Source organism: Simochromis diagramma, unplaced genomic scaffold (genome assembly GCF_900408965.1).
Source record: "Simochromis diagramma unplaced genomic scaffold, fSimDia1.1 OVJJ01000618.1, whole genome shotgun sequence".
NCBI classification, from domain to species: Eukaryota; Metazoa; Chordata; class Actinopteri; order Cichliformes; family Cichlidae; genus Simochromis; species Simochromis diagramma.
The window spans coordinates 806,740-831,199 of record NW_024387423.1 but is presented as its reverse complement, the minus strand read 5'-3'; the positions used below and the strand labels follow the sequence as shown (position 1 = coordinate 831,199).

Sequence of the window (24,460 nt, the reverse complement as noted above, 5' to 3'; positions counted from 1 at the left end):
ATTCTGCCTATTAGCTTAGCACAACAACAACAACAACAAAAAGGCGCTCTCTCACCCAGGAAACACACAGTCGCAGAGAGAGCGTCACCCTGTAACCATGGTAACCGTAACGCTGCCGCCTGGAACAACAGAACGTAGCTGTCAAACAAAACCCAAACAGTCCTGACCCGCCACAATATGAAACAGGAAAATACCGCCGTGTAATCCATTTATTTCAACAAAGTAACTGTATTCTAAATACCACCTTTTTAAATGGTAACTGTAAAGGAATACAGTTACTCATATTTTGTATTTTAAATACGTAACGGCGGTACATGTATTCCGTTACTCCCCAACACTGATACCCGTTATGTGTCTGTGAGCACGAGGAGGGAGAAAAAGGAAAACTCCGAGTTGTCATCGAGCAGAAACGGGAGCTGGAAGCATGTAAATATAATAATAACCACTGCAGCCACAAAGAGTGCCTGACGAGCCCAGTTGTAAGTACGCTATTAAAACTCGACTGTACGCTGTGTTCGTGTTTTCCTCCGAAACAATAAGTTTGGAGGAGCAGCCTCTCCAAGGAGAGAGCCTCTCTCTGTCTCTCACAATCAAACTTGACCCACACAACAAAGTAAAGCTATTTTTCGGCTACGAGCCCGACATGGAACCCGACGTATTAGCCAGAGGTCCCTTTACTATGGTTCGGAGCCGCGGACCTTCAGTAATAGCAATAAATCACATTCATGTAGTTGTAAACAGCATGATAATATATTAGGTAATCCAAAGTATTCAGAATACGTTACTCTCATTGAGTAACGTAACGGAATACATTACAAAATACATTTTGGGGCATGTATTCTGTAATCTGTAGTGGAATACATTTTAAAAGTAACCTTCCCAACACTGTGAATATAATACGGGGTGGGCCATTTATATGGATACACTGTAATAACATGGGAATGGTTGGTGATATTAAAGTCCTGTTTGTGGCACATTGTTTTTCTTGTGACATTACCAATAAGTTTGATGTGTCACATGGCCCTCTTCCTATTGAAAAAACAAAAGTTGTATTCAAGATGGCCGACTTCTTTTTTTTTTTTTTTTTTTTTTTTTCTTAAATGACATCAGAAACAGCAGTATGCGACATTACGTGATGGCAGAGCTTCAGTTCATCCTTTGTCTTTTTTTTTTTTTTTTTTTTTTAATTTTTTTTTTTTTTTAATTTTTAATTTATTTATTTTTTTTAATAAATAGGACAGGGGGAATGAATGAGAGAAAGAGGGGGAGAGAAAGAAAGAAAACCAAAGGGGCCGACTTCTAAATGGCCACCATGGTCACCACCCATCTTGAGGAGTTTGCCCCCTCACATATACTAATGCGCCACAAACAGGACTTTAATGTCACCAACCATTCCCATGTTATTACGGTGTATCCATATAAATGGCCCACCCTGTACATGCAGGTGTTCTTTATGCTCATCCAACCTACCTCCCCTTCTCACTCAAGCAGGTTTGCTAGTTTCTAGCTAATCTCAGGATGACATTTTTAATAGGCCCTTTTGCAGTTTATAAACAGTGATGACGTAGTCGGTAAAAGGGACTATTACTTTATGAGTAGGCAACACATGCACATTTGCTTCACCTCAATAAAAACAGAAAAACTCTCTGATAACAGACAGGATCAAGAACTCATTGCACTCTGACTGTCAGTCTGAACCCAAGCAAACACAGAAGAGGACGAATAAGACCTACATCACTCATACATCAGGGTACTTTTTGTTGATTACAGCTCCGCATTCAATACTGTCATCCCACACAAACTCACTCACAAGCTGGCAACACTCGGCCTGCACCTAACCCTATGTGACTGGCTACAGGACTTTTTGACTGCCAGGCCCCAGTCCATCAGGATCGGCAACAGGACTTCAGTCAGCATTACCACAAACACTGGCATTCCACAAGGTTGCGTCCTCAGTCCCATCCTCTACACCCTGTACACCCACGACTGTGTCACCTCCAACAAAGATAACATTATTTTGAAGTTTGTGGACGACACTGCAGTGATCGGTGGCATCACTGGAGGGGACGAAGCGGCTTACAGGAGGGAGTTGGCAGGTCTGGTGTCATGGTGTGAGGACAACAACCTCACCCTCAACACTGACAAGACAAAGGAGATGATAGTGGACACGAGGAAGAAGAGGACGCCTCACCAGCCGCTGTTTATCTGGGGCCTAGAAGTGGAGAGGGTGAGCAGCTTTAGGTACTTGGGCGTCTACATCTCTGAGGACCTCACCTGGACACTGAACACCACACAGCTGGTGTATTTCCTGAGGAGGCGGAGGAAGGTTCTACAGCTGCACACTGAGCAGCTGCATTACTTCATGGTACAGCAGCACTACTGACATGGACCGCAAATGCCTGCAGAGAGTGATAACAACTGCGGAGAAGATCATCCAGACTCTGCTGCCCTCTCTGCAGAGCATCTACCATCGCAGAGTCCAGAGGAGAGCTGCCTCCATCCTCAAATACCCCACACACCCCCAACACGGACTGTTCACGCTTCTGCCCTCAGGACGGAGGTTCAGAAGTGTGAAATCCAGAACATCCAGACTCAACAACTCCTTCTTCCACACTGCAAACAGACTCTTGAACAGCTGACCTGTTTTTGAACAGTAATAATAATTTTTTTGCACATCAGGTCATCCTGCATATTAAGCCAGCATATTAAGCTATAGCTCTTTTGCATACATCTCTGTTTCACATCTCCATATTTTGTCTCCTTTTCTGTCTTTGTTTATTTATTTATTTGTAATATTGTATTTATATGTTCTATTTCTATTGTATATATTAATCGGCGTCTGTGGGTGGACAGCAAAAAAATAATTTCATTGCACAGAGAAATGCCTTTTTCTCTTATGACATATGACAATACACACTTTGAATCTTGAATCAAAATCAATTAGATAGAAAAGTTAATAAAAAAATTAAAATAAGAATGTATTTAAAAGTTATGCAGGATGTCCAACAACCTTATTGCCAAACATTGTGCTTGAGTGAAACTTGCACCCATAGAGCCACCAAACTACAGGTGGTGAGAGCAATTACAAAGACGTGTTCTCATATCTTACCTACATGGAATAGTTTTTCTTTTCTTTTTTTTATTTACTGTAATTTGTAATGGAGCATGAAAAACTTTAAGCAGGATTTCTCTGACTCACAGTCACCTTTGGCAAACCCATTATTCCTGGCCGGTGTAAAACGTGTTACTAGCAGCCACAACAGCAGATTTAAAACTTTGGTGGACTGCAAAATTCCAGGAGATTTGTCTTCTTCTGATGAGCTTAATCAGCATTATGTGAACTTGCTGTTTTATAACTTGATTGTAACACATGTTCATATGTAGTCCAGCTTTAACAGAAGTGTGTTGTTTAGGTAATGGTAAGTCATAACCTTACCATTACCTTAAATGTTTTTTTTAAAAAGGTAAGTGATAGGATTTCTGGCTTTATTTTTACAGCCTTGAGACCATCAGTTTTTATGTGTTTGCACTGCCATAAATCAAATGACTCTATTCACTACTGGATATTCAATATGTTCTCCCATATTAGCTTGTCTTCATTGACACACTGTTAAACTCAGAATTAAGTTTAAAATCCAAGAACTACAAAGTTATGAATGATCAGACCTCATAGTATAATTATCCTATTGGAGCATTTCACTCTCAAAGTAAAGGCTTCCTTGTGATTCCTTAAGTTTCTAAAAGTAAAATGCCAGCCAGATTCCTCTGTTATCAAGCTCCTCTTCTGTTGAAACAGCTCTAAGTTTGGGTTTAGGAGAGAGACACTCTCTCCACTTTTAAGACTATGCTTAAACCTTCATTTTGTCTGGATCCAGCACATAGTTGGAACTGAATCAGATAAACCTGCAACGTCCCTCAATTAACGTCCCTTCGTGCATTTAAATGCCACTACAGAATGTCATTAGCCTTTGTGTGCTCTTTCCTGTAGACTGTGTTTCGTCCTTCTTGTTGTGCTACACTCTCCGCTTTTCTTATCTAAAACTGATTTAATAAATACTCGGCCTTGGTACTGAGGCAGATACCAGAAATAGGTGCGTCTTGGACGCGTAAAACTTCATCGTGGTTCCATTCGCTGCCTTCTACGCCACGACGTCATCATGAAGGGGCGGGAGCACGGCGTCGAGTGGGTAACCAAACAGCAGCAGGGGAGAAAGCCACCGGCGGATGCGCATCGTTCAGGTGAGATTCAGTGGAATATAATGATAATTACAATGAGGTGAAGGCATTGACGCGCTCTTTGATTCCTCCTGTTTTGCAGGTAAACGGAAGGATTGTTTTATAAATATGAGAAAACTTAGACGCTTACGCTGATATGGTAGCTACGTAGCTAGTATTAGCTAGCAATGGGCTGACGGTAATGTGTCGCTCGCTGTTAAACCCGCTTTCCATGTTTCACCACCTTATTGATTTGAATTAGAACAGGCAGTAGAGTAGTCTTCAATAGATTTTAATAATGTTACATTATTAGCCCGGTATTATTGCTCTTACGTGACTGAAGGTAAAGCTGCTACACACATGGCAGCGAAATCGTAACTCCTTCGCCCATGAAAACAGGATAATCACGGAACCATCGAGCCACATTTTTAAGGTGACTGCTCGATATGTACTTTGACAGCTATACTACTGTCTTTCACTCAGGTCATATGCATCATCCCGTTATCCAGCTGTAACTTACACGAGGATTGGGTCTTGAATGGAGAAGTGTTGCATTAGGTCACGATAACAGTTTACTACCTTTCAGTGACCTCTCACTGACCAGACATTTCGTGTGTTTGGTGGAGCTCCAGGTTGTGTAAAGCTGAGTGCAGAGACAAAGCTCGGACATGCAGCTGGCCAGCTTTCACTAATAAGGAGACGGCTGAAGAATCCTGTGGTGTCCGTAGAAGAACATCCACCATGTAGAGGATTCCTGAGTGCCGTCTGAATGTTTGATTAAAAACTCTTATGCCTCTTTTCCTCTATTAATGTTGCAAACACGCTCAAAAGACCTGTGTTGATAGTTTTTGTGATAAAGTGACAATTTATTTGCCCACATACCCAGTCACGGCAAACAAGAAAGTTCGGTTTCAACCTACATTTCTTGTAACACAAGGGTTTGTCAGAAATCTGCAGTGTCATTCCAGGTGTAACACTGCACATGTGCAAAGCTCACATTTCATTGTTCAGTGATTAGTTGATAACACCAAATTGCGCATACACACAGGTTTTAATGGTTAGAAATGTAAAGGAAAATATCAAGGCTCCGGTAGTGATCTGATATTTGGAGAAATAGAATTTTTAGTATATGTGTAATATTTTCTAATTGTTAGAGCTCAAAAAAGTTAATAACAAGCTGATATTGGCTATTTGCTGAGTTATCACTATTGGCATTTATATAAGCTGATACATCAAATTTCATAAAGTAAAGAAGAGGAGATAGATACTATGGTTCTCACAATATTAGAATTTGAAACTTGATACTGATATCCAGGAAAATACTCAATATCAGTTTTGTAATGCATCCTGCAGCAGTAGAAGTAATGGTGAAGAAGTCATAGTTTGAAAAAGTTAACTTGTAATTTTCCCAAATACAAGTTCATTTAACAAAATATGTATTTAAGATGATGTTTAGAGGTTCTGTTCATTCCACAAATTGTTTAGATCATGTCATGACAGATTGTGGGGGGAAAAAAAAGTATTTCAGAGCTAAACAAAAGGGTACAACCACCACAGTGCCTAGACATCTGAGATCATTTAATCATTGTAGCATTATGGAAAACTTACAAATTAACTTTAAATAAGATGTGGTGTTAGTTTTATATAATAGCGAAATAAAAAAAACGAAGAAGATAAAAAAAAACCAAAAAAAAAACACAGTCACTGTGAAAGACTGAACCAGTCACTGCCTGCACTATAAAACTGACCTGACAGCTGGCGGCTAAATTTTTTGAGTTTTTGTTCTTTTTGTGTTTGTTTGTTCTTTTTAAACCTTCAGCTCGTGTACCTAATCTTTGAACCATCCTTACTTCTTAGCATGCGGTGACTAAGGCGGAGGCCTGAAGGCGCTGTGGGTCCATTGGTGGCAGTAGGAGCAGGAATCCAGCTTAGATGAAGGATGAAGAGCCCGGTGCACAGATGTAGGGATGTGGAGCATAGCCGTGGACAGTCTGGGGCTGGGGGAGGAACCAGCTGCCTACAGGAGGAACAGCGCATCCCCATCTCCAAAGACGTCATCACTTCCTCCTCTGCCTCGGCCATGTGGTTCATCAGGGATGCCTGCGGCATTGTGTGTGCCATCATCACATGGCTGCTGGTCTTGTACGCTGAGTTTGTGGTGTTGTTTGTGATGCTGTTGCCCTCCAAGAACCTGATGTACAGTATTGTGAACGGGACTCTGTTCAACACTCTGGCCTTCCTTGCCCTCGCCTCTCACCTCAGGGCCATGTGCACTGACCCTGTAAGTCAGGTTGCATTGGATTATTCATGCATACGAATTGTTTTAATTCTCAATGTCATGCTGACACTTAATGCTCTTTAGCTTTATGAAGTTCTGATTAATGTAGCAGACATTTAATAAAATGACCATTATGGTGATTAATGAGCTGCACATATAACTGAGGTCATCTACTTTATGTACATGTTTCCTGCTAGGGGGCCGTGCCAAAAGGAAACGCCACCAAGGAATACATAGAAAGCCTTCAACTGAAACCAGGACAGGTGGTCTACAAATGTCCCAAGTGCTGCAGCATCAAGCCTGACCGAGCACACCACTGCAGGTAGGGCAAAAAGGATGCGAAATTCCCACTGCCGCATTTGACATTCACAAACTTAGTCCTATGCATCACTTTAGTGCAGTAACGTCCCCAATTTTAACCTTTCATAAATCCTGAAACTGGTGCAATTCCCATTCTCGGAGGGAGTGACCGAGGTTACTTATTTCTAGCTGCAGCTTACAGATAGAGCCCAACCGATACAGGATTTTTGAGACAAATACCATTATTTGTTCATTTAAAAGTCTGATATTGGGTGATATTTTTTTTTCTTTCTTACCTATGAAGTATAAACCGATTTCCAGAACATTTGTTGTGTGTAGCTACTTATGATTCCTTACTAAGATAATATGACAGCAGATTCTAAAAATAGGTTTTATTGTCACATGAAGTTGTGGATTACTTGTTTACACTGTGCCACACTCTCCTCGGATCAGAGTCCCTCTGGTGGTCAAAGTATGCAACATCAGCCCTCTAACACAGATGAAGGGTGTTTTCCCTTCTATTGCTTACTTCTCATTTACTGGCTGCTATAAACACATACAAATGCAGACACTAAAATATTTGCCTATAATAAAAGTAGTGATATATTGGTCAGGCTCTATTTACATTTACCCTGCATTTGGCCTGCAGGCCACATGCAGGCAAGTTTGAAAAGAGAACTAGTTGTAGAATACACTGTTGAATGTGTTTGGGTGTGATTGCTTTTAAAAAGCAGATGTTGTGGTTTGTTTGTTTTTTAGAACCAATCCATAAAGCAACATGAGTGACTAAATAAAGTAACAGACAGTTACAATAAAAGCATATAAAAAAAACAGGGTGCTACCTTTGTGAGATTCTGTTGTAGTTTCAGAATGATGACATTTTCAGCCTGTTTGAAGGTTAAGAGTTTGTTTTTGGATTAAATTTAGAATTAGGTTTAGGTTCAGACGAAGGTTTGGCTTAACCTGATGGTTACAGTTAGGGAGCAGAGGTTACATTTTGAATGAATACGCTCACAAAGATAGCCAAATAAACATTTGTGTGTGTGTGTGTGTGTGTGTGTGTGTGTGTGTGTGTGTGTCCCTACCAGTCAAAAGTTTGCACACACCTTCTCATTTAATGGTTTTTCCTTATTTTTACTACTTTCTACATTGTAGATACAAACTGAAGATATCGACTTTAAGAAGCAAGATATCGCAGTTATGTAGCAAATAAAAATAATGTCTTATATTTTAGATTACTCGAAAGTAGCCACCTTTAGCTTTGTTGAGAGCGCTGCAAACCCCTGGCCTTCTCTCAGTGAGCTTCATGATGTAGTCACCTGAAATGGTTTTCCCGTCACAGGTGTGCCTTAGCAGGCTTCATCTGTGGCGTTTCTTTCCTTCTTAATGGGGTTGGGACCATCAGTTTTGTTGTGCAGAAGTCAGGTTTGTACACAGCTGACAGCCCTATTTGACAACTGTTAGAATTCATATTATGGCAAGAACCAATCAGCTAAGTAAAGAGAAGTAAGAATCTAACATTACTTTAAGAACTGAAGGTCAGTCAGTCCAGAAAACTGCTAAATCTTTGAATGTGTACCCAAAAACCATCAAGCGCCCCAGGAAGAGTGAGCTCTGCTGCTAAGTATAAATTCATCCGAGTCACCAGCCTCAGAAACCGCAAGTTAACAGCACCACAGATTAGAGCCCAGATACATGCCACTCCGTTCCGGTTTGTGTTTAGTTGGACCATCATTTATTTTTCAACAGTACAATGACCCCAAACACACATGGCCTGGCCTCCACAGTCACCTGACCTAAACCCAATCAAGATGGTTTGGGATGAGATGGACTGTAGAGTGAAGGCAAAAAAAACACGTGCTCAATAACTCTGGGAACTCCTTCAAGACTGTTGGAAAACCATTTCAGGTGACTGCCTCATGAAACTCATCAAGAGAATGGCAAGAGTGTGCAAAGCAGTAATCAAAGCATAGGGTGGCTATTTTGAAAAATCTAAAACATATTTTGAGTTATTTCACACTTTTTGTTTATCACATAATTCCATATGTGTTCATTTATAGTTTTGATGCCTTCAGTGAGAATCTACAATGTAAATAGTCATGAAAATAAAGAAAAACAATTAAAACAATTATTTAAAAAAATAAAAAACACTTTATCACATACCTAAAACAAAATCGTATTGAATGAAATACGACTTTGTATAAAGTACTTTTGCTATTGTGTTTGTAGTTGAATTCCCCTGCAATTTCAATTCTTCTTGTTCAATGAGAGAAATATAGGCTGTTTTGTGCTTGAACAAGTCTGTTGAAGTCAGGTTCAGTGTTTGGAAATGTGAAGGATAGTGGACAGGTGATGATCACTGAGAGAAGCTCTGTATTTGCATTTGTTAAACCTCTTCACTGAGTTTGTTCACATATCAAAGTAGATCCAAAGAGAACCAACATCTTCTCTGTTTGCATGTGAGTAAGAATGTTGCTCTCAGTTGGCTTGAAAGAAACTGCAACTTTCAAATGAAGGCCTTTACCGGGCTTTATGTTTTATGTGCATGTAGGCCCTTGCTTTTCGATTTGGTGTTTAGATCATGCATTAGTGTAGTGTAGTTCAGGATTTCTCTTCTATCTGCATCTCAGACCTCTAAAATATCTTTACCTTTCTTTCTCCAAAACTCTTAAATTTCTGCTCCCATGCTCTTTGTGGCGGAGGTGTGGTCCCTGGCTCAGCTGCAGGGGAGGGGTGGTGCAGTGAGATCACGGGGCAATGCCGTGGTGGTTTGTGACATAGGTGTGTGAAGTTTTTAGTTAACGATCTCTCTCTCTCGGTGTGTGAATTTTAGTGAAACCGGGGCAGAGAGTGGAGAGGTCAGAATGCGGCTGAAACTGCACCTGTGGGTGCCGAGCCGAGGAAACAGACAGAGAGACTGTCATTAGTGCGTGTCAGCAATAAAAGAGGAAATAAACCCAAACAGTGTGTCTACATGTGGTCATTCTTCACACTCTTCATCACTTTGCCCTGTATGAGTCACTTGACAGCTCTGTGGTAGCCTATGTCACCATTTTCAATCAAACAGTGTGCAACTAATTGTGATTCAGTGTTCTCTCCCTGATTACATCATTAACAGGGTTAATTTTTAGCACTGACTTTGACAGTATCTTCTGGTATATAATACACTGCAAAAATAACAATTTCAGTCACTTTGTCTTACATCTGCTTAAAAGCGCCCACATTTTTTTCTCTGTCAGATTTGGATAGTAATCACTTGTAACACCTGTTAGTTGGTAACATTTTAGTCCAGGCTTGATCAGGCTTGGCATGTCTTGAGCCACCCTCACATCTCTCCATCTTCTGATTTCCTCATACGGTTCCATAGTTCCTCTCTTGGCACCCTATCTTCTGCTTTCTCTAGTTTCACAAAGACACAGTGGAGGTCCTTCTGACTCTTTCTATACTTCTCCATCAGCACTCTCAAAGCAAACGTCACATCTGTAGTGCTCTTTTTTCTTCATGAAGCCACACTGCCCCTCACTGATCCTCACCTCTCTTTTATCCTAGTTTCAACAACTGCTTTCACATAAGTTAATGGTTTGGTTCATCGTTGTACATGCATTTAAAATAAAAACAGCATTTCCCTTCAAAATAAAACCAATAAAGTTATATTGTGTTTTCCCACAAAACTGCTAAAACCTAAGTCATTCTCAAATGGGAATCTTACCCAACAGCATTTGGTTGCTAAAATGCATCAAACTGCATGATATATACTTATTTAGGTTTGCATCCTAATTTCCCATTTACCTCATGTGGGCTGCATGTAGCCTTGGGGGTGTATATAGAAGGAATATACTACTAAGAGAGAACAACCTTAGCTTAACTAAACAACTTCAAATTCAGTACTGCTCTTACTCCGTTTCCTGTCAGTACCAACTACTGAAGTGGATTCAGTGAATTCTTGTTGCGATAGGTGATGAACAAACACACATAGAATAGTATAGCTTATCGGGCCTTTATATTGTAATTGTGTTCATAGGCATGATTGTAGTCACAAAGCAGTAAAGCAACATATTAAATCTTCTCAGGAAATCCAGTAATGATTTCCAAACACTCGCTGTTTGCACAGAACACCCAGCTTTAGCACTAGCCTTACCACCAGCTTCCTGTTTGCTCAAATGCAGAGAATGTAAATCCTTAAACTTTAGTATTTGCATTAAAAACCTTCTTTTTTTTTTTTTTTCAGTTTATCCCATATTTCATGTTGTCTTTTAGTTTCTTTGTATATTGACAAAACGTTTTCATCCTGGTTTTCAGTGGAATTTGCGTCTTGCGCTTCTCTTACAGTGTTTGCAAACGCTGCATACGGAAGATGGACCACCACTGTCCCTGGGTCAACAACTGTGTTGGAGAGAACAACCAAAAGTACTTTGTGCTTTTCACAGTAAGTCCACTGTTAGTCTGTAAATTGACGAAAAAAACACCCTGAAGGTTACGCCTGTCACATGATTTTCAATCATAAAGTCACCAGTTGTTGCTATAGAAATGGAGCAGTTTCTTGGTAAATGCCACTCTGTTTGTGGTTAGCCTGTGTTGTCAGTTCCTGCTCATTGTCTCCACTTTCTCATTTTTCTTTTTTAACCCAGATGTACATTGCACTCACTTCTCTCCACGCTTTGGTCATGGTGGTCTTCCATTTCCTCTACTGCTTTGAAGATGATTGGACGAGTAAGTGCTTTTTCCTTTTTTACAGTTCTCTTTAGCCTGCAAACACATAAAGAACAGAGCTCTAGATGTAATTACACATCTTCCCTCAAACATGACAGTAAAAAAAGTAATTTGCTTGATTTTATATTTTGTATTTACATACATAACCATCTTACAATATTCGTCACATTAGTTTCCGTTTCTTAAAGGACCAAATATCTGTTCTTGTGTTTATCCCATCCTGTTTACATAAATGGGGGACAAACAAACAGAAACGCCTTCTACAGCCACAAAAATCATTGCAATTCAACAAAGGGGGGCACAGGCTGGCTCGTGTGGTCAGTAGATGAGCTACGCCAAATTCCCCTGATCTCAAACCAATCGAGCATCTGTGGGATGTGCTTGAGAAACAAGTCTGATTCATGGAGGCCCCACCTCACATCTTGCAGAACAGATACCACAGCACATCTGTCGAGGGAACCTACACAATATTAGGCAGATGCTCATAATGTTGTGCCTGATCGGTATACATATATGATCTTCATCCACTTTCTATCGGTTATTCTATTCAGCGGTGCTGGGAGGCTGTAGCCTATCCTACCCCACTGCATCTACATACAACACAAAATCAAAGTTGCACATTCTCCCTCTGGTCTATAGTGGTGTTTGTCCAGCTACATTTTTTTTCCATGTGAATTGCCCAGTTTTGAAAATGTTGGCTTTCTTTAGTTTCCAAAGTTATGACCCAGGCACTGCAAAAAAAAAAAAAATCCACAACTTCTTATCCATAATCAAGGATTCTTATCTATAAACAAGGTTTATGGAATAACCACGTCATGAGGAAAGAGGTCTTGTTGCTGAGCTTTCAAATGATTTTTTTTTTTTTTGGTGGGCTTTTAGTTTGTCAATACAATTGCTATTTAGGTCCATAATATTCAAGAGAATTCAGGCATTTCTATTGGTGATAAAACCAAGCAACTGAAACCTAAACAATCTGGTCATACATCAGACCACAGGCTAGAGGAAAGGATCATTTTGGGCCATCAGACAGATATTTATGTCCTGCCACTATAAGTGTCATTATATGGCAATGCTTGCAACTCCTTAGGACAAATGAAAATATGAAATATTGTTGACATGAGTACATCTTGTCTCTACTTCTTTGTTGTGACATTTATTTTCCTTCCAGTTACTGATGCCGTAACTTCCTGATCCCGTACAATAGTCTTTAAGAAGTTGACCTAAGCTCATACTCGCTGGCTTCAAAGCTTTGCATCATCACTGTAGAGCTGCAGTTGGATGCAGTAGTTTTTTGATAGAAGTGCAGCAGTTCCTCTATGAATCTCTTCTTTGCCCTTTCACTTCCCTGTGTCCACCTCCCTCCCATTCCCCCAGAGTGCAGTACCTTCTCTCCTCCAGCAACAGTCATCCTCCTCATACTCCTGTGCTTTGAGGGCCTCCTCTTCCTCATCTTCACCTCTGTGATGTTCGGCACCCAAGTCCACTCCATCTGTACCGACGAGACCGTAAGTGACCCAGTTTACCATCCTGTTAACCACCTCCTTTTAACTCCTCTGCGCTTCAGGACTTCTCCCTGCTGCTGCAACTCTCAACTTCTTTTAACATGAATATCTTTAACGTCTCAAAACATCAGCTGACGTCTCTTACTCTGCAGCAGAACTTCAACCTTAAGTGCCTTAAAAGCAAATAATTTGAGTTACACCTACCATCATATCAGAAATTGCAGAGGTGGATCATAGACTTCTGTAGAGCCTGATTTGTTTTTGCAACCAAAGGAAGTCACCTCCTACGGGCTGTTTTTCCATCTTTTTTATGGCAGAGTGACAATAACAATGCCTTAACTCCAACCTGGCAATGTTTAATTCATACTGTCTTTTAAAGTATGAGGCAACTGTGGCTGTCACTGTTGCAGTATCAATCTGTAAATAGGACCTTTCCTCACACGAGACATTTAGACTCAGCAGGAAAAGTGCAGGTGTAACTCATAACAGCAATAATAGCAACATCTCAGTCCTTTCCAGACTTGTGGATTAATGTGATACAAAATCAAGTACTTCTGTACTCCTGTGCTTCTTTCTGTTGTGGAGATGTCTCATGTAACAAAAGGTTCATTAGCCTGATTTATCTGTACATCCATCCTCATCCTTCTCCCAGTGTTACTACCCCAACTATATATAAGCTCTCTCTCTCTCTCTCTCACTCACTTTGTCTTTGGTGAGCTAGTTAAACTGAATAAAGTCACAACTTTTCACAGGCAAATAGTGCACGCAGCTTTGTGTGCATTGGCTAGCTCACTTTAATAAAGGAGACTAAAACACACATGCAAAAAAAAAAAGTTTACCGGTTAAACTGCTGAGCAGAGTCCAGATTTTACACCTGCTCATTACCAGTAGTCTGCCCCCTGGTGGTGAGTCTAATGTGCTGTTCATGAAGGGCAGGCCTGTATGCAGTTTTATAATAAAGGTCCGTTTGTCAGTGTATCAGCGAAAGAAGGAATCTCTGTCTCAAGTTTGGAGCTGAAATAATCAAGCACACGGCGCCTGTGTGCAAGCATAGCTCACCAAACCAAACTCTCCCTGTTTTCAACTTCTTTTTGTCTGCAACTCCAGACCTTATTTATTATGAAGAGAGGGCTTTAGCATACACAGGGCTGTGCAACACACAAGGGAAGGGCACAACATCGGCTCTCCACTGTCCTAATTCAGCAGCGGCTGACGTGCAGCCCCCGATGATCTTATTTTTATCTTTCTAATACAGAAATGGGTATTTGGAGTTTGTGATTACTGTGATCGCTGGGCCGCAAAAGCACACCAACTGAAGTTTGGTTGTCTCTCGTTTTCAGGGCATAGAGCAATTGAAAAAGGAAGAGAGAAGATGGGCTAAAAAAACTAAGTGGATGAACATGAGGGCGGTATTCGGACACCCTTTCTCCATATTGTGGTTTAGCCCTTTCTCCACCCCCGACCACGGGAAGGCTGAGACCTACCAATATGTGGTGTGAAGGCTCAGCACAGGGAGTGATCAAAACCAAAGTGGGAAGGCCTGCACCCCCCCCCCCCCCCACACACACACACACACACACACAGCTCAACGCGATTTACACTGTATATCCCACATTAGCAATGGACAGCTTTTCATGTGCTTTTTTTGTGTTGCCAACTAAGTGCTCTATACGTTTTATTTTTGTGTTGCCTTGAGTGAGTCGAGTTGCAGAGAAAAAGAAACACTTTACAGTCGTGTTTGCAAACACTGTGATGGATCTGCTTGTTTCTGACCTGCTTTCTTTCTCCTCTATCAGAAGCCCCTCTCTCTTCTTACTGTTTCCTTTTTGCTTCTCCCTAAAGGGTTAGTTCAGCTAAATTTATAAAGAAAAAGCAGGTATTATGTATTTCCTGTAATTGCCAGCTAATTTCATTACAGTGAAAATAGGAAATGATGTATAAGGTAAACAAAAATGCTTCATAAGCTGGCGAAGCACCGAGTTTTAGGACATTTTAAGGACTATTTTAGGGTAAAACTGGCTGGAAATTGCAGGTCTCCAGATTATATTAAAATCACACATCAGGGTTAGAGTTACTGTAATTCCACATTAGCTATTCTGATGCCAGTAGAGAGCTTGGTGGATTCTTTTAGATGAACTGACCCTTTAAATATTACTCAATGTCAGTGTGTTCCAGACATGGACTGGATAAAGCTTTTAAATGGGTCTACTCAGGAATGGATTGTCTGAACCATTCAGTAATCAGACCCACGCTCAGGCCGACCCTCTGTTATAGTGCTGTACATAGCACATCAACATCTTGCCTTTGTTACAGTGGGATTTTTCATAGTTACTGAAAAAAATCTCTCAAGAATCAAATGCAAAGAAAGTGAAAGCAAAACACAACAATTCTAAAAAAGAATTTACATTAGAATTGCATAGAGTGCTCCATTTGGTTATGATAATCTTCACCTTTGTTTCTGGGTTCAGACTTTTCCTCTGTGGTCTTTTTTTCAGCCCCAGTTCTGACACAAAGCTCTCGTGTGGGCTAGTTACACTTAGATGAACATGTCAGTGGACTGAAAGTAAAACTCCATTAATTAGAGAATGGGCTGTCCCTCGGTCTGTCCTAACTGAGATGTTATTATGACTGCTGTTGACATTAGAAGGTATTACCGCTTGTTGAATCTGTGCATCACTGACTGTTGTCTAAAAGTAGCTGACCAATGAGGACGCAGCACTGTAAGCCCAGCCATGAGAACTTCACAACGGTGGCGCTCTTGTAGTTTCTATGTATGTTCTACCTTTGAGTGTTTTTGCTCTTTTTTGATTCACTTTTTTCATTCTTGGGAGATTTTTTAAAATTTCATTAATGGGACAAAAGTTAATCCAAAGACTTTTGGTCTGTTATGTTTGTGATGAGAGTTCTAATTTTCCAAATGGATCCTTTTTCTTCCCTATTAGCAGTGACTTTCAGATTGTCTCATTCTTACATTCAGGGTGGAGTTGAAAGCAGTTTTGAAAACAGAGCTCTGTTATCTCATCATGTAAAAACCTGCACATTACACTGCATTTAACCGTTTGGGCTCTCATTAATGTAAGACTACACGAGGCAAGGGATCGCAGTGGTACCAAAAAGCAGAGCTGATAGCCTGCTGTGACTAAAGGATAGCAGATGTACTGAATATTTAAAGTGGGCTTGTTATGCTCATTCCCAGCTCCACAGTTCCATTCTTGGTCTCTGTTTTCTTTAAACTGTGAATCATGCAAAGCTAAGCTAGTAATCTTTATTTATCCTGTGAGGGACCTTTGTGCTCATCTGAAACGAGGTGGTGTAGTTCCCTACCTTTGAGGCAGCCCTTTCTCAAAACCAACTATATTCTGATTGGCTGCCTCTTGTAAAAAGAATGTTTGAGTTGGATGGAGCTTCTGTGTCCACAGTCAGAGCCAGAGATGGCCATGTTAGAGAGATCCTCTGTCTTTGACATCAAACAGAGGAAAGAGCAGAACAAACTGTTTGAAACTGAGTTTAGAGCAGTCTGAAGTCTCACCTCATTATTTGAAACTTATTTAATATAAGCACCCAGCAGAATAACACAAAGTATGGCTCAAAATAAGGAAAAGCAAAGCAAATTAGGTCTGATTTAGTAGCTGACCCTTGATCAGCTTTTGAAAGTCAGTTTTGGAGGATCTCTGTGATTAAACAAAAAAGACCAAAAAGTCACGCTGCAGCCTAATCATGTTTTCAGTGATTTTTAGCACCTACAACATTGTCCCTGTTTCCTCTCTGATACATGCTCAAGAAAAACAAAGCCTCTTGGAAGACAGAAATGCATCTTATTTTTGGCTAAAACAAACCAGGAGGTTTCTGTTTGTTCCAGCAAACAGATCCAGATTCTCAGTGTTTAAGCTGGCAGTCTGAGTTCTGCTAAAGGAAGGAAAAGGAAAGCCTTTCAAAGGTGACTGATGTCGACCTCAGCCTGTCTTTAAGCAGGAAAAACATGTGGGTTAGAATGATGCTGACAGTCTGTCAACATATGTTCATTCTGGATTTTGTTTTTTATGTTGTTGGGGTTTTTTTGTGTTATTTTTTTTTTATAAGAAAGGTTTAGCCTCCTACAGTAGCCTCCCACTAACACTCTGTTTGCATGAATACGTGCCAGTGAATCACAGCTCTAAGCCCATGTGGTGTTTTGATGTTGTGAGCGTGTGCCAAATTCAATAAAACCCACAATTCTGCGATTATTTGGGAACCCTTTGATATGAATTTGCTCTGAAGGGACACTGGCTTCAGTTTAAAATCCTCTTCGCTGCCGGAAATGTATAAAATCGTGTTTGGAGTTAAAGAGACGACGTGGATTTAGAATATTCATTTCTGCACCATGCCAGCCTACAAAGCATTTAACCGAGGTATTACCGGTAACATTCACTATCCAATTTAAAGTCGTTAAAAAAGAAGATTTAATTTCACTTTGTATTTCTTTGTATTTGATTTGAGATTTTCTCCTGGGTGAACTGCTTTGTTCCAAAGTGTGCGGTTTTATTCTTCTATTCTTTGTTTACATGATATTGTGTGTATCCTTTGTTTTTGAATGCATGGTACAGCTGAAGGCTAGTTTAATTGTGTATGTGAAACACTGCTGGTATGATGAAGCAGCTGAGTGACGGCAGAGATTATTATTATTGTTTTGTTATTTTTACAGAAATTTTAATTCTTTCTAAATATTCTGAAGAGATTTCAGCACGTGCACAGAGAATAAAATCTTCTCAGATGCAATGCAACAACTGTGTTTGCTTCCTTTGTGGAGGTGCATTTATTTACTTTTGCCTGTCCCTTTATTTTATATTCAAATAGTAATACCGGAGCAGATGTGGGTTTTTTGTTGGGGTTTTTTCCTCCTTCTCCCCGTGCACACAGTTCTTATATGGCCCTCACATCCTGCATTTTCCCTCCGTCCTTGTCTGCCATTCTGCTCCCACGTCTGGGATCCTCCTCCCCCCGATACTGTGTCCTCTCCTCACTCATGCATTTTTGCTTTGGTTGATAACTCACTCTGCCGAAAGCTTTCCGAAGCAGACAGCCCTTTGTAATCTTGACTGAGGTAAGCTTGCGAACAGCAGTCACATTGGCCGTCCCATCAAGCTTGACATGTCACATGTATGCACGCTTCAATCAGAAGGCCGACGTGTGCTTTCAGTTCCTCCTTTGCTGTTTTACTTCAACCAAACGGTTTGAATGAATGAGTGAGTTCTGTCTGTGATGCATGTGCCATCTGTTTATTTTTGAAGTGCATGCCAGTCTTTTTGGACAGCAGCATGAAATGTTGGGCATGTTTCTTTAAAAACAAATTGAATAACATGGAACCTAAAGCATTTAGAGGACACTGTTAAAACTCATCAGAAGTCATGCTTCTAAATTCTCAGTTAGTGTTAACTGTAACTTGTGGCCATGAAGCAATCTTTGCACCAGTACACTAGAAGATGGCTGTAAAATCCACTGCATAAATATAAGTCCCAAAGTTGAAACTAATATTAGATTCAGCCGTCTGAGTTACCCAAATGGATCTTTGACTGTCACTAAAAATACTCTGTCAAGACTCAGGTTGTTTTTTTTTGTTTTTTGTTTTTTTTTTTTACATTTAAAACACAAACTTCCCGAAAACTACCTTCAGTGGCATGCACTTGAGTTTCTTAGCTAAGCATAAAGACTATAAACAGGGCACCTGCTAGCCTAACCCCGTAAGCACTCTGAAGCTCACAGAACTACATGTTGCCCCAAAAAGTTGATTCTGTTCATTTGGACGGAGCGTTTTCAGTGGGAGAAACGCTTTGTCACTCATCCAAGTGACTTCTTTAATGTCCGCTGATTGCAGGTTTACTTCACCTTATAAAACAGTACCTTTGCACAATGACTGAAACCTCCACCGTCAGGAGTCAAGGAGGCAATTTACGACCATCTATGAATCGAGGAGGGGGCTTAACGGTACCTCCTACCATCTTACAATGCTGTGATTGCAGCCATTCCCCAACTCTCTGTGAATGGTACTCATGACCATTGATCAATGGTTTTTGATCAGCGCTGATAACAAATTTGCATATTAATGATCAAAAAACTCAACTGCCCATTGTTCGCCATTCAGTCATTATGCACATGTACTAGGATGAAGCGTTTTCAGTGGGAGAAACGTTTCGTCCAGATGAACAGAAGCAACTTTTAAGGATTTCCTTACATGGATGATTGAGCATGCATCCAGATGAGTACATGTTGCTTTAGGTTAATATCTTGGAACACAGTCCTTCTAAAATAACTTCTTACATTAGTTCTAGAAGTATCTGTCAGCGTTACTTTTTGCCATTATACATTAGAAATCAGAACTGTTGGCCATCTTGAAATGAACCCCAAAACTAACAAACTGGAGGGAAAAACAATCCTATCCCACCTCCTCAAAGTTCAGGGTGACCTCTTCAAGTGCCTTCTGTTTGGACAGCAGTCGTGAACCCCAAATATTGAGTCTACTTTAATGAATGCCAAACATTTTTGAAGCTGGAGCGTGCCTACTATCAGTCAACACCCACACATTGGACATCAAAGCCAGAATCGCATCCAAAACTCAGACATTGCGTATTTATCAAGCAGGGCTTTAAAGACTCCTTAAAAATGACTGATTTAGCACTTGTAGAGAGGCTGACATGTTTTGAGTGGGAGCCAGGTGAAAGCATCATTACTGTTACTGGTGTTGTATTATAAGCTGCTTCCTGCATTAGCCTAAGCCTCAAGTTTGTGGTAGCTGGCACTTGGTTTGGATTAGGAAGTAACATTCAAAGGTCTGAGGATAAAAATAAACTGACAAATTATTACCAAGAGGGCATCCACTGAAGCCTCATTTACTTCAGCTGGACTTAAATGTGCTTTGAGACAGTCAGCCAGTCCAAATATGTCTCTGGTGCTTTGTTGTAGGAACAAAGACCTGTAAAAGTAATCACATTCCCATCAGCCTCAGCTGCAGTTCAGTTTAGGTGTTAATTAGCAACCATTAGAGCAGCTGGCTCCACTGCCAGTCCCGTTCTCTTTGCTTCCTGGCCGGTACACACAGCAGCAATGACAAGTAAATGATTAAACCCTCAACCTGAAGACTTTTTATTTTATCTTTTTAAATAAGCTGGACATGTTTAAGTGTCTGAGGGACTAGCACAAAAAAGCAAAACCATCACATAGTAACATACTATCACCAGTTTTGTGTTGTGGATGTCATTGATGGTGCATGCAGGTGATCCCATGCAGTGCTTTTTTTTTTTTTTTTTTTTTTTTTTGCTTTGTTTGTCTCTCTGCTCCTTCACCTCAGAACCTCACTGTTTTTTGTCTCCAGGGGATCGAGCGGCTGAAGGGGGAGACGGGGAAGTGGGGGAAAGTTCCGTGTTGGGAGGCCATGCAGATTGCATTCGGAGGCCCCTTCTCACTGTCCTGGTGCAGCCCTTTTTCAGGCTTGAGCTGCAAGAAGAGCCCTGAGGACCACGTCGCCATCCCCCAGGGAGAGATCATCGAGGAGGATGTCATAGAGATACCACTCAACTAGCGCCACCTGCTGGGGAAAGCATAAATTGCAGACAGGCAGGGTTTCTTGACAAGCACAAAGATATTTTTGAAACTGGACTTTCTAAATGTTGAAAAACTGCCCAGAATTTATTTTTAATTATGTATGCATTTCTTTATGTACAGGATGTTTTTTCTGGATATATTTTACAGTTTCTGTTCCTACCTTCAGTGTAGCCATTTGATAGGTGTGCGGAGCACCCATTATCAAACTTTAGTATCTTAGCTTAATACTTGCACACATAACTGAAGGTCTAATGTGCATTTTAAGGATCTCATATTTCTCTACTAAATCTGCCAAACCTGCAGCATTTTCCTGAATTTGTCTCTAGGAAAACGCTGTGAGGACTCAAAGCTCAGTCAGCTCAGTGTTTGGAGAAGAGAATACTGTAAAGTGCCTCCCTGAGCTGCCTCAGAACACCACTAACAGCAGCTCTGCTCCAGCACTGTAGCACAAATGGTTCCTTTCAACCTTCTTGCCTTCCCCCCAGATTTGAACAGCCAGTTTCACAGATAACGGTTAAGCCTAGAAATACAAACTCTCCATTTGGAAAAGGTTTTTAGTCTAAGATTAGGCTTGACCCATGTCTGAGAAACTAGTTCGAGCTCACCTCGTGCCTTATCTATCTTTACTGAGCAAATGTTTGAAACACTACATTGTTTTATTACTCATCTTGATTCCAGACTGTCTCAAGTTGCCATTTTCATATTTCTCGCTCCATTGCACATGTGGGAAAAGGGCAGTAGATGACTTCATATAGAGGATTTTTATTGTGCGTGTATGTAAGCTGGAGGATAAGGGCTTCTAACTGCTAAATGGCTGCTGGACATTATGGGATCACTTATGTTTAATCATGTTTACATTGCTTTAATAATCTACTCATTGTGTGGGTTCCTTCCTTATATGAATGGTCATTCTTTTTTTGTTTGTTTGTTTTAAATCTAGTGACAGATTATTTGTTTGTTTTTAGCAAATACATCTGCAGTGTTTGAATTGTACACCAAAAGCTACTGACAGTCCAGTTCAAAACTTAATAGGAACATTTTTTCATACAGCCTTATCATCTCATCTAATCGACTGCGAGAAAGGAAAAAAACATATTTATCAACGTGTCAGAGCACTCCTTACATAGTGGTACATCTTATCTCCTTTTGTGTTTTTCTGCACTGATTCCATTCTGTTCCACTGTGACCACTTTCAGCTCTCCTGCTTCGATGCCTTTGATGATAGCCAACCACAGAAGACAAATACAGCTGTTGTGGTAGAAGTGTGTATCATAATTGGAGAAAACATTACACCTCATTTGCAGCTGAGGCACAGCTAAGTGGTCTGGAATAAATGGGTGTTCAGATGGAACAGCAGGCATGTTGTTTGTATCGTCCTGGGGGAAACACTGTGCCCTCCAAATTTTCATTCAATTTAATTTGAACAAAACACATCTGCACACCAGAGCTTGGCTTTATCGTTCAGTAGTTGTCACTGACCCATGTGGAGAGGGTTTATTTTAAATGTTTACCTCCAGCCTTTAATCATTACGCTTCTGCCGACTACTGCAGCTGGTCATTTGCATAATTTTGTGTGAGCTTTCTAGCTTTTGTGGGCATTGTAAGGCAACATATTCAGCTGCAACTAGTTTGAACTAGTCGACATTAGCACATGGTGAAGGTGGAGAAAACGCTTCCTCAATTTTCTGGGCGTGCAGTCTTCTCCGGTGCTATCCCTAAAAGTACCACAAGGTGGTGCCAAACTCAAATCAATTTACTTTCTAATCATTCTCAATTCTTTAGAGTAAATTTAGCATGGTTGTGAGATGGCTGTTCTTCTGCACAAAATGTGGTATTTAAGTGCCCTCATTTGTTCGACTTCCATTTTATTTATAAAAATATTCATTTCCACTCAGTATTCCAATGCAGAGCAAGTCACAGTGTGGTTTGTAATACATGCATCACACATTAAAAAATCAACTTCCACACAGGTACAACATAATAATATGAGGGTTTTTTGATTTTGTGCAAGTCCCAGGGAACCCCTCAAAGAATCAGAATTCAGTTGAAAGTCCATAAAAAGGCAGTTGTTGTTCGTCTTATAGGAAGAACTCTTAAAAAGTATACATCAGTCAATTCTGCAGGCGGAGAACCTGACAGAACTGCTCTTTGCAGTCAACAGTTTTGAGGCTGCGCACTTGGAACAACTCCAACATGCATTACTTGTCCTTCTTGTCTGGTTCCTGTGGGTGTGTCTGAGGTGCTGAACCATGAAGCATCAGCAGTCCACACAGAGTGAGTGCGATGCCTGCCCACCACAGAGTTGCATGGCTCTCTCCAAAGAAGAGCCTCCCTAGCAGTCCCTGGACAGAAGAACACATTCACTATAAATATAAAACAGTAATCTGAATGTTGAATGCAAAGTCAAAATGTTTCCCTTTTATTGTTATAGTGTTGTGAAAAATCAAATTAGTTCAGCATATGTAGAGAGCTTACAGAGGAAATGAAGTTGGATGCAGTGGTCGTGACAGTGGCCCTGGCTGTAGAGGTGGAATGGCGGAGTGCCTTGGAGAAGGTGGTCCACATGACTGCATTACAGGCGAATAGCAGGCCGCCGCACAGAAGCCGCAGGGGGATGTGGAGCTGTAGGCCAAGGTATAGCGAGACACACACGAAAACATAACTTTACCCTCTGCAGCAAAAATGTCACGGAAACTTGTCTAAATACCAGAACTGAGTGCAGAACCTTAGTTCAGATTCCTAAACAGTGTTTCTCCATTTCCAATTATGCATGCCCAGGAAGAACATATACTTTTTACCTCACAGCCTAAACTTTGACAAACGTGCCTGGTTAATGACCAAAAACCTTAAACCACCACCACCGTTAGATACAGAAAAACAATCATACAGCTGTTACTAATCACATTAATTTTGACTATGAACAGGTGCACACGCCCTAATTAATGACAATACTAACACCTGTTTGGCTTATGTTTTACAGCTAGATGCTGTACAAGTTACTGAGAACAAAACTATCAGCTTGCATCATTAATGAATTAATTTATTATTCATATTAATCGGCAACAGTTTGTGCTCGTCCTGTATTAACATTCATTTAAGTCACAGAGCTAACCTTTAAGTACACAGTAATTAAATGTTTTTAAGGTATTTTATGGAGGCTTTAAGAGGCTTCTGATCACTTGCATGAATATTACTCCTCCTCCAAGTTGTTACTGTTTTCTACCGGTGTCACACCGGCTGGCTGCCATCTTTGTTGTGGCAGTAGTCGGAAACGAGAAAACTCTTTAATAAATTCAGTGGAAGAGGTATTATGATCAAGTGGTTTTAGAATAATTTCTGAACAAGGATATGCGTAAAAAATAAACAAAACACCTTCCTCGAATGTTTCGAGTAACCCGAACTCGAACAGTAATAAGTGTCTGGTAACTGTATGACGCTTTTCTGCTGTGAAAGACGAGGTTTTGTGTGTGTGTGTGTGTGTGTGTGTAACCATGCCAAGGAAATTAGATATTTGTAGAAATACAAAAACAAAGATGTCAGAGAGTCAGTGTCACCCAGTCACAGGCTGCGCTTCCACCAGGTGTTTGATTCCAGTCGCTCAGCCGCGTCTCACACATCTCTCTCAGGTAGCTCGCACCAAGCGACAGCTTAGCTGACAGAGAGGCAGTAGCTGCCAAAAAGCCCGCTAATAACGCATAAAAGGACCCTGAAAACATTCCCGAACTCGGCTGGTTGTTAGAGGGCTCCATGTTAATCCTTTCAGACCGCAGTCAAGCCTGAGTTAAAGGATGCGAACAGGCAGACGAAAGTTTTCACAATAAAAGCTTGTATGGCAGCTTCCTCCATACGTCACTACACAACAGGACACACAATACAAAGG

The 24,460-nt window shown here is 40.7% G+C and overlaps 2 protein-coding genes across 5 annotated transcripts; one reads left to right on the top strand and one right to left on the bottom strand.

Moving 5' to 3' along the window:
* Window positions 1–4,110: 4,110 nt before the first annotated feature.
* Window positions 4,111–21,926, top strand: zdhhc3a (zinc finger DHHC-type palmitoyltransferase 3a). Of its 4 annotated transcripts, none has more exons than XM_040013083.1 (7): window positions 4,111–4,239; window positions 6,073–6,496; window positions 6,691–6,815; window positions 11,123–11,219; window positions 11,422–11,503; window positions 12,878–13,008; window positions 20,351–21,926. In XM_040013083.1, exons 2-7 carry the CDS (start codon window positions 6,155–6,157, stop codon window positions 20,555–20,557), a joined length of 984 nt encoding a protein of 327 aa, XP_039869017.1. In that variant the 5' UTR covers window positions 4,111–4,239; window positions 6,073–6,154; the 3' UTR covers window positions 20,558–21,926. The 4 variants fall into 4 exon arrangements, with proteins under 4 accessions (XP_039869017.1, XP_039869020.1, XP_039869018.1 ...); XM_040013086.1 differs by lacking the exon at window positions 20,351–21,926 and adding an exon at window positions 14,346–17,050; XM_040013084.1 differs by having other exon boundaries at window positions 4,163–4,239; window positions 6,035–6,496.
* Window positions 21,927–22,428: 502 nt separating this feature from the next.
* Window positions 22,429–24,454, bottom strand: LOC120722199 (transmembrane protein 42-like). Its single transcript, XM_040013090.1, has 3 exons — window positions 24,135–24,454; window positions 23,056–23,202; window positions 22,429–22,922 (listed from the first exon to the last, which is right to left on the bottom strand). Exons 1-3 carry the CDS (start codon window positions 24,327–24,329, stop codon window positions 22,779–22,781), a joined length of 486 nt encoding a protein of 161 aa, XP_039869024.1. The 5' UTR covers window positions 24,330–24,454; the 3' UTR covers window positions 22,429–22,778.
* Window positions 24,455–24,460: the final 6 nt, after the last annotated feature.

Coding starts and splice junctions, on each gene's coding strand:
- zdhhc3a (XM_040013083.1), top strand. CDS start 6,155: ATGAAGAGCCCGGTGCACAGATGTAGGGATGTGGAGCATAGCCGTGGA. Junction 6,816..11,122: donor GACCGAGCACACCACTGCAG/GTAGGGCAAAAA, acceptor CTTCTCTTACAG/TGTTTGCAAACGCTGCATAC. Junction 11,504..12,877: donor CTTTGAAGATGATTGGACGA/GTAAGTGCTTTT, acceptor CCATTCCCCCAG/AGTGCAGTACCTTCTCTCCT.
- LOC120722199 (XM_040013090.1), bottom strand. CDS start 24,329: ATGGAGCCCTCTAACAACCAGCCGAGTTCGGGAATGTTTTCAGGGTCC. Junction 23,203..24,134: donor GAAGCGCAGCCTGTGACTGG/GTGACACTGACT, acceptor CTTGGCCTACAG/CTCCACATCCCCCTGCGGCT. Junction 22,923..23,055: donor CATCCAACTTCATTTCCTCT/GTAAGCTCTCTA, acceptor TCTTCTGTCCAG/GGACTGCTAGGGAGGCTCTT.